This window comes from Cervus elaphus, chromosome 5, assembly GCF_910594005.1.
Source record: "Cervus elaphus chromosome 5, mCerEla1.1, whole genome shotgun sequence".
Taxonomy (NCBI): domain Eukaryota; kingdom Metazoa; phylum Chordata; class Mammalia; order Artiodactyla; family Cervidae; genus Cervus; species Cervus elaphus.
The window spans coordinates 91,743-101,129 of NC_057819.1; the positions used below are offsets into that span (position 1 = coordinate 91,743).

Sequence of the window (9,387 nt, forward strand, 5' to 3'; positions counted from 1 at the left end):
TACATCCCTTCACTGATGCTAGAAATATAAACTGGTAAAAGATACTGTGGAGGACAGTGTGGAGGTTACTGAAACAAAAAAAAATGAGAATGAGGTTGGAATACCCCCCTCTCACCGTACACAAACTCCAAGTAATATAAAGATCTAAATATCAGAATGGATACTATGAAATTCTTGAGGAAAATATAGGCAAGACAGGATTTGATGTAAATCATGGCAAGTTCTTCTTGGGTCCACCACTTAGAGTAATGAAAACTAAACCAAAAATAACAAAAAGGAATCTAATTAACCTTAAAACTATTTGAACAGCAACAGAAACCCTAAACAAATGACAAAGACAACCCTCAGAAAAGGGAAAAAATAATTGTAAACAAAGATCAGTTCAGCTCAGTTGCTCAGCTGTGTCCGACTCTTTGTGGCCCCATGGACTGCAGCACACCAGGCTTCCCTGTCCATCACCAACTCCTGGAGCATACTCAAACTCATGCCCGTTGAGCTGGTGATGCCATCCAATCATCTCATCCTCTGTCATCCCCTTCTCCTCCCACCTTCAAACTTTCCCAGCATCAGAATCTTTTCAAGTGAGACAGTTCTTCGCATCAGGTGGCCAAAGTATTGGAGTTTCAGCTTAAGCATCAGTCCTTCCAATGAATATTCAGGACTGATTTCCTTTAGGATGGACTGGTTGGATCTTCTTGCAGTCCAAGGGACTCTCAAGAGTTTTCTCCAACACCACAGTTCAAAAGCATCAATTCTTCGACACTCAACTTTCTTTACAGTCCAATTCTCACATCCATACAGGACTACTGGAAAAGCCATATCTTTGACTAGATGGACCTCTGTTGGCAAAGTAATGTCTGCTTTTTAATATGCTGTCTAGATTGGTCATAGCTTTTTTTCCAAGGAGCTAGTGTCTTTTAATTTCATGGCTGCAGTCACCATCTGCAGTGATTTTGGAGCCCCCCAAAATAAAGTCTGCCACTGTTTCCATTGTTTCCCCATCTATTTGCCATGAAGTGATGGGACCAGATGCCATGATCTTAGTTTTCTGCATGTTGAGTTTTAAGCCAACTTTTTCACTCTCCTCTTTCAATTTCATCAAGAGGCTCTTTAGTTCTTCTTCACTTTCTGTCATAAGGGTGGTGTCATCTGCATATCTGTGGTTATTGATATTTCTCCCAGAAATCTTGATTCCAGCTTGTGCTTTATCCGGCCCAGCGTTTCACATGATGTACTCTGTATATAAGTTAAATAAACAGGGTGACAATATACAACCTTGGTGTACTCCTTTCCCTATTTGGAACCAGTCTGTTGCTCCATGTTCTAACTGTTGCTTCCTGACCTGCATACAGGTTTCTCAAGAGGCAGGTCAGGTGGTCTGGTATTCCCATCTTTTTAGGAATTTTCCACAATTTGTTGTGATCCACACAGTCAAAGGCTTTGGCATAGTCAATAAAGCAGAAGTAGATGTTTTTCTAGAACTCTCTTGCTTTTTTGATACTCCAACAGATGTTGGCAATTTGATCTCTTGTTCCTCTGCCTTTTCCAAATCCAGCTTGAACATCTGAGAGTTCACAGTTCATATACTGTTGAAGCTTGGCTTGAAGAATTTTGAGCATTACTTTGCTAGCGTGTGAGATGAGTGTAACTGTATGGTAGTTTGAGCATTCTTTGGCATTGCCTTTCTTTGGGATTGGAATGAAAACTGAATTTTTCCAGTCCTGGGCCACTGCTGAGTTTTCCAAATTTGCTGTCATATTGATTGCAGCACTTTCACAGCATCATCTTTAGTATTTGAAATAGCTCAACTGGAATTCCATCACTTCCACTAGCTTTGTTTGTAGTGATGCTTTCTAAGTTCCACTTGACTTCACATTCCAGGATGTCTGGCTCTAGGTGAGTGATCACACCATCATGGTTATCTGGGTCATGAAGATCTTTTTTGTACAGTTCTTCTGTATATTCTTGCCACCTCTTTTTAATATCGTCTGCTTCTGTTAAATAAAGATACCCATAAGGAAATCATCTCCAGAAAATATAGTCCACTCATGCAGTTCAATATCAAAAATACAAACAACTCAAGAAAAATATGTGCCTAAGATCAAAAAAGATCCAGACCAAGCTGCCCTCTCAGGTCAGCAGAAATCCCAGGCCCTCAAAACACTTCTGCTGCCTCCATTAAACTAAGGAAATTCAAACTAAATTCAAGCCACATATACCATGACTCCTCCAAAATGGTTACGGGACAATTAGCTGGAAACTATATGAAATGAAATTACTGTAAATACAAACTTGAAAAATTTACACCAAATTCACTCAAACTGATTAAGATATTTATAATACAAAATCATCAAAATTACAAAGAAACAGAAGAAAATCTACATGATGCGGGGTTTGATCCATACATCATAAGCTTTGAGTTTTAATACACAAAAAGCCAGTCCATGTGAGAAAAAACAATGTGGGCTTTATAAACTTAAAGGTGTCTACTAAGAAAGGTATTGACTTAAAAAAAAAAAAAACAAAAAAACACATGGCCTGAGAGTTGCGAGTCAAATTTTATTTGGGGCAAAATGAGGACTGCAGTCCAAGAGACAGCACCTCAGGTAAGTCTGAGAAACTGCTCCAAAGAGAGGGGTGGGGGGGAGGGAGACAAGGAGGTCAGTATATATATGTGATTTGGGTGAAGGGGAGATACGAGCAATCAAGCACATATTTTTTCAAATATGTGGTTTCTACTAGGTTTCTGCTGGTCTCATGAAGCCTTTGCTAGTCATGAGGAACAGTCACCACCATGAAGGATTTTACTGCTTTTCTAGAGATGAGGAGATACAAGAACTGGGCTCATAAGATCAGCTCCTGAGAATGTCTATCTGAAGGCTTATCCTGTTAGGTTTGCTCCCCCCACCCCACCCCAGCTCTGAGGGCCTCATTCCTGCTCTCCACCCTGAACGCCTTTCAGGGAGGGTTCAAGGTCAGCAGCTGCAGCAGCACATGATTTACTCCCCGTGCAGGCAGATGGCAAGCACCCACGGCAGGTGCCACTTTGTAGTCGGCAAAGACATTATTCAGAAAGTCAAAAGACAAGACACAAACTGTGAGGAAAATATTTCTAAACCACAAGTCCAAGAAAGGATTTGGGTTCAAAATGTTGCCGAAAGAAGTGTGGTGGGGTCCAGCTACTCACCACCCAAAAGCTCCGTAAATAGCCCAGGTTGGTGGAAAGGAAAGTTTGCTTTATTTCAGGTGCCAGCAACTGGGGCAGGGAAGGGTGGTGGACATCTGTCCAAAGGCCCCTCTATCCCTGACAAGCAAGGGATGAGAGCTTTTATGGACAGAACTGGGGTGGGGGGGGGGGAGCTACATGCAGAAACAGCACAGTCATCTCTAATGGTCACCTTCAACTGGTCATCAGTGGTCTGACAAGTGTCATCTTGGTTGTTTTAGGTACTTCATCTTCAGGCCCAGGGTCCATTTGTTCCCATTTCTTTGCAGTCAATTCTCAGAATTGTGGCAGCTCATGTTCTGGGTTCAGCCTGATCATCATGTAGTGAACTTCTCTTCCTGGGGTTTCAGTATCTGTAAGACAGCTCATAGGATATGGCAAAGAATATTATCTATAGCCCTTGAGAAATAAGTAAAGGTCCTTGACTATGCTTAATGCCTACGTTACTATTATTTAGTCTCCTTTGACTGTTTTCCTTTGTTTCAGCATTTCTCATTTCTCTGGTGAAACTTATTCTTTGACTAAAGTTTTCCACAGACTAAAGGGAGTCAGGGGACATGGTGGGGACGAGCAAGGACCATACGGCCCTGCTACGTTTCAGAAATAGACAAAAACCTCTAAAACAAACCCATGCTAAAAAAAAATGGGTACGGATCAAACAGACACCTGGCCAAAAAAAGACTTACACATAGTAAAAATCATACAGAAATTATACAAAAATATCATACTACTAGGGAATTACAAATTAAAATCATGAGATATCACAGCACACCTAAAACCTATATTTGAAGTTTAGGACTGCTAAACTTCAAATATATGACCATATCCACCGCTGGAGGGTGAGGAACAACAGGAATCTCCCTCAATGCTGGTCGGATGTAGGTACAGCCACTTCATAAGACAGCTGGGCGGTGTTTTCTAAAGCTAAACGAGACCCAACAATCATGCTTTCAGTTTTTAGTTAACTGCTTTGAAAATCTATCTCCAAATTCAAACAAGAATGCAATTACACCCAGCAGCACTATTCATGATAGACAGGGTACAGAGCCGGGCCGCAGGGTAAGGGACAGGGCGGAAGGTAAAGGGCGGGGAGGCAGGGTAAGGGGCAGGGTGGAGGGTAAAGGGCGGGGCGACAGAGTAAGGGGTGGGGCGGCAGGGTAAGGGGCGGGGCGAAGGGTAAAGGGCGGGGCGGAGGGTAAAGGGCGGGGAGGCAGGGTAAGGGGCGGGGCGGCAGAGTAAATAGTGGGGCGGAATAGGGGGCGGGGCGAGGTAAAGGGAGGGGCGGGGTAAGGGGCGGGGCAGAGAGTAAGGGGCGGGGCGGCAGTTGGTAAGGCGCGGCGCGGCAGGGTAAAGGGCGGGCGGCAGGGTAAAGGGCGGCGCGGCAGGGTAAGGGGCGGGGCGGAGGGTAAAGGGCGGGGAGGCAGGGTAAGGGGCGGGGAGGCAGGGTAAGGGGCGGGGCGGCAGAGTAAATAGTGGGGCGGAGTAAGGGGCGGGGCGGCAGGGTAAGGGGCGGGGCGGCAGGGTAGGGGCGGGGTGTGAGCGGAGCGGCAGGGTCTGAGCAGGGCGTAGAATAAGGGACGGGGCCTCTGGTAGGGGCGGGGCCAATGCGGGCTGCTCCTCGGAGCCTCCTCCAGGGCAGAGCCGGCCTCCTTCCGGTGAGGCGAGAGCTGGCCCGGGTTTGTCTGGAACTGTCGTGAAAGGGGGCGTGGCGCTCCGCGGTGTGCTCTGACGTAACAGGAGCGCGACGCTTGCGCGGCGGCCGGCGGCGCGGGCGCTATGGAGCGCTGTTCTGGTGCCTTGGAGGAGGCGGCGGACGGGGCCCGGCAGCAGGAGCGGCACTACCAGTTGCTGTCGGCGCTGCAGGGCCTGGTCAAGGAGCTGCCCAGGTGCGCGGCCGCTGGGGCGGGCAGGCTGGGGGGCCGGGCGGGCGGGCCGCGGGCTCACCGCGCTCCGCCCGCAGCTCCTTCCAGCAGCGCCTGTCCTACACCACGCTCAGCGACCTGGCCCTGGCGCTGCTCGACGGCACCGTGTTCGAGATCGTGCAGGGGCTGCTGGAGATCCAGCACCTCACCGAGAAGAGCCTGTACAACCAGCGCCTACGGCTGCAGAACGAGCACCGAGGTGCGCGGGGGCGGGGGCGGCCTGCCCGGGCTGCTTGGTCTCGGGCGGAGCCCTTCCCCGGGTTCCGTTCGGCAGCAGCCCCTGAAATCGACCTCATTGAGGGAGCGGGGCTTGATGGCATATGGGGTCCAGTCAGCTCCACGTTGTCAGTTGCAGTGTCACCTTCGCGCGGGACCCCCAGAGATGCTCTCACCCACTCCCAGGCGGGATCCGTCAGCCCGTGAGCAGCTCTGGCTGCGCGTAGCCCCGCAGCGCCCGATAGGGCCCGTTCCCTCTCCAAGGTGCATCAGGTTCCCATGCACGGAGCCCCGAGGCACCCTCTGGGCCCTGATAACTCGTCCCTTGGAGCCACACACTGGGCAAAACCTCCTGAGCCTTGGCCCCTCCCAGGCATCCCTACAGGGGTGGGAGGGGCCTCCGGAGCCCCTTCCAGCGGGGTGTGCCGGGCCGCTTTTCTGGCCCCCTCAGATTTCTCACCTTTGTCGTTTTATTTTTACCCAACTTTATTTTTAAAATAAACAGGAAAGTTGAAAGTACACTATAATGAATACCCATACGTTCTCCAGCTCCACTCAGTAATTAAAGTTTTGACAAGATTCTTTTTGTCCATCAATGTATGCAACACCGCCGACTTCCCCAGAAGCCCTCAGCATTCCTCTAGAGCAAAGTTTTTAATAGCAGCGATGCTGGAATCTGTGGCTGGACAGGTCTTCATGGTTCTTTGCAAAACATTAAACAGCATCCCTGGCTTCTATACTAGACGAGAGTGGCACCTTCCCCCAGAGCCAACAGCCAAGAATGTCTCCGGACATCCTTGGGGTCAGCCTTGGTCCAATGTTAGAACCAGCGATCTAGAACAAGAACACTGCTGTGTAACCACAATGGATAGAAATCAGTCATTCCAGGGTGCGTTCTGATGTTCAGACACACCAACACTTGTCTCAGATTATCCACTGACAAGGATCCAGTGTGTGGTTGTGCATTGCGGTTTGGCCTCTGCTTCTGAAAGAATTCCCACCATTCACTGTGGTGCTGACTTTTTGAAGAGTCCGGGGCATTCTGCCTTAGAACATCCCCACTCTGCATCTGATGGACTGCCTCATGCTGACATCCTCCCTCCCTGTCCACCTTCTGTGCTCCCTGTGACCTGGACAGCATGACGATATGTGCTAAATGTTTGTGGCAAAAGTGCCTCCTGGTGATGTGAGGTCCCTTCCCTGTGGGGCGGGTTTGATGGACGTCTGTCCCCGGATGAGTGTATCTGTCAGGAATGGATGTTGGGTTTTGTCAAAGCTTTTTTTCTGCATCTTTTGAAATGATCAAGTGACTTTTTGGTGACTAGAGTGAATTAACAGTATTTTTTAAATTCCTGGGATAAACGGTGCATTTTTTAAATTCTTAGGATAAACGGCATTCCTGGGATAAATCCTACTTGGTCATCATATCCTTGGGCCCCCTACGGTCTGTGCCACCCTACTCCCTTGGGAGCTGTAGACAGGGTGTGCAGGGTGGCTCCACCCCTCCGCCAACCAAGGACAGCAGAGGAGTGACTGCTGTACCCTGGAGCAGAGGTCATCCTGCTTGTCCTCCTTTCCCGGGCCTTTGCCTGCGTGGTCTCTGGGACATCTCAGTGGATATCCCACAGATGATAGGCCTGTCACGCCGGATTCCTGGCCTGTAGCCATGTGGGCCTAGAAACCTCCAGCCCGCAGTCTCTCCCATCCCCATCTTCCAATTCCCTGCGCTCAGGCTGTGGCCCTGGCTCCACCCTCACCCCACATGCCTGGCCTCCCCCTCCTCTAGGAGTCTGGAGCCCTGCTGCTGCAGACCACCATACCCTGGGTAAGAGCAGGCCCGAGTGGGCTGGGGGCTGCATGTCCGGAGCTCCGCCCAGCATCCGGTGCAGGCCTCTACCACATCCCCACCATTCACCTCACCCCTCCTCACCCTTCGCCACCTGACGGTGCCTCTCTGGTCTCGTCCTCTCCCAGTGCTCAGGCAGGCGCTGCGACAGAAGCATCAGGAAGCCCAGCAGGCCTGCCGGCCCCACAACCTGCCTGTGCTCCAGGCGGCCCAGCAGCGTGAGCTCGAGGTAGGGGTGTGGGCATGGGGGGGGGCCCACCTGCACTCCGCTGACAGGGCCATGTGGAGGGGATCGGAGTGGTGTGGGAGCCGACCTGGGCTGGGCCGCAAGGGCCTGATGTGCCTGCGTGTTGCTCTTTGGATGGGTGTGCTAAGCATGGGTACCACAAAGGCCTGACGTGCCCATGTATTGCTCTTTGCTGGGGGGTGTACACTTGGCATGGGTGAAGAGTGTGTGGTGCCCCCACCCCTCCACGTGCTCCCACAGACCACAGCTCCTCAGCCTGGGCCTTTGCAGGGCAGGTGTGAGTGGGGGCCACTGTGCCCCATGTCCTTGGGGATGCGAGGACAGTGGTGGGAGGATGGAGCCACCAAGTCCTGTTCCCAGATGGACAGGAACAACCCAGAGGCCCACCCACAACCAAGAACCCCCAGGGGAGGGTGCATGCCCAGACCTGCACAGGGTCCCGAGGCAGCCCCAAGCCAGGGCGTGCAGGAAGGAGGTGCTGAGTGGGGCGGTGGCAGCTCTAGTGGGAGGAGACATGCAGAGGCTAAAAGATGGTGGTCAGCTGGACAGCCAGCAGAGGTGGGGCCAGCATCTGGCCGTTCATGGGGGTCAGTGCCAGGTGGCACCCGGCAGATCAAAGGGAGGACACCTGGCAGGAGGTGGGAAGAAGGGTGTTGGGAACAGGGCTCTGTGTGGGAGGGTCATAGGTGCAGGTGCAGTGCATACACCATCCTTAGTTTTGAACCTGGAGCAACTGGGGAGGGAAGAGGGACCAGAGGTGGCAGGCCAGGAGTGTGTCTGTGACATCAGTGGGCGGGCAGGAGGCTGAGCCCTGAGCCGCCCTCTCCATGGCAGGCGGTGGAACACCGGATCCGTGAGGAGCAGCGGGCCATGGACCAGAAGATTGTGCTGGAGCTGGACCGGAAGGTGGCAGACCAGCAGAGCACACTGGAGAAGGCAGGGGTAGCCGGCTTCTACGTGACCACCAACCCGCAGGTCAGTGCCGTGGGCCTCGCCTGGCACAGCCCAGGGGCTACTGGTCCCCAAAGGCCACATCCCCTCTGGGGGTCTAGCTGGTCACTGGGGGGCCTCTGCCACCGGAGGACAAGCCAGCTGCTTGCAGGGCATCGCCCACCTTGCTCGGGCCCGCTGTGCGCCACATGGCCCTCATCCGCGGTTCCCTGCATCTCTGCGCACCTCTGTGTGTGCCAAGCCAGGGCTGCTGCAGACCCTGCTGCGGGCCGAGTCCCAGCTTCAGCCCGTTTCTGGCAGGCAGCGGCCAGACTTCCCACAGGCTCCCTGCCCGGTGCCCCCTCGGCCCTGATGGTCGCCTCGAGTGCCTGGGGAAAGGAGGCTGCTTCCCTGGGTTCTGCCAGGGCTGAGGAGGACCCCCTGGGCCCATCTGCACCCCAGGAGCTCACCCTGCAGATGAACCTCCTGGAGCTCATCCGGAAGCTGCAGCAGAGGGGCCGCCAGGCAGGGAAGGCAGCCCTGTGAGCCTGGCCGCCCGCAACCACTACCCGTCCCAGCTGGGAGCACCACCCCGCCCCGCAGTGACCACAGGCAGCAGATAACCCCGTGGCACTGGTCTTCCTGAAGCCTGGCCACCACTCTCCCAGCAGCCTGCAGGAGGGGCACCCTGTGAGGAGAACCCAGGTGGACCACGCTGCCCCTGCCCCCCACCGTCACCCCAGCTGGTGAGGGTGGGCAGGCAAAGGGCACAGCACGCCCAGCTATCTGGCTGCCTACCCTGGCCTCCCTCTCGGCCCCTCCCTTGGTAGGTGCGGCCTCTGAGAGGGACAGGCTTCCAAACTGCGTGTGACCCCGAGAAATAAAGCTGCCTCAGCGTGACCTGCACATGGCTTGTGTGACACTCTGTGGAGCCTGTCATGACCGGGCCCACACAGCCCTCATCTGGGGGCTCCGTGGTCTACAGAAGTAAGAAGATGCC

At 53.0% G+C, this 9,387-nt stretch overlaps 1 protein-coding gene across 2 annotated transcripts; it reads left to right on the plus strand.

Annotated features, from left to right (window-relative positions):
* The first annotated feature begins 4,548 nt into the window (after nt 1-4,548).
* Nucleotides 4,549-9,293, plus strand: DGCR6L (DiGeorge syndrome critical region gene 6 like). Of its 2 annotated transcripts, none has more exons than XM_043900992.1 (6): nt 4,549-4,612; nt 4,964-5,112; nt 5,187-5,347; nt 7,339-7,439; nt 8,292-8,432; nt 8,850-9,293. In XM_043900992.1, exons 2-6 carry the CDS (start codon nt 5,003-5,005, stop codon nt 8,931-8,933), a joined length of 597 nt encoding a protein of 198 aa, XP_043756927.1. In that variant the 5' UTR covers nt 4,549-4,612; nt 4,964-5,002; the 3' UTR covers nt 8,934-9,293. The 2 variants fall into 2 exon arrangements, with proteins under 2 accessions (XP_043756927.1, XP_043756928.1); XM_043900993.1 differs by having other exon boundaries at nt 4,567-4,573.
* The last annotated feature ends 94 nt before the right edge of the window (nt 9,294-9,387 follow it).

Bases quoted from the DNA above. Each gene is read 5' to 3' on its own strand.
- DGCR6L (XM_043900992.1), top strand. From the start codon at position 5,003: ATGGAGCGCTGTTCTGGTGCCTTGGAGGAGGCGGCGGACGGGGCCCGG. The intron at 5,113-5,186 runs GTGCGCGGCCGC...CTCCGCCCGCAG, and splicing joins CTGGTCAAGGAGCTGCCCAG to CTCCTTCCAGCAGCGCCTGT. The intron at 8,433-8,849 runs GTCAGTGCCGTG...TCTGCACCCCAG, and splicing joins ACGTGACCACCAACCCGCAG to GAGCTCACCCTGCAGATGAA.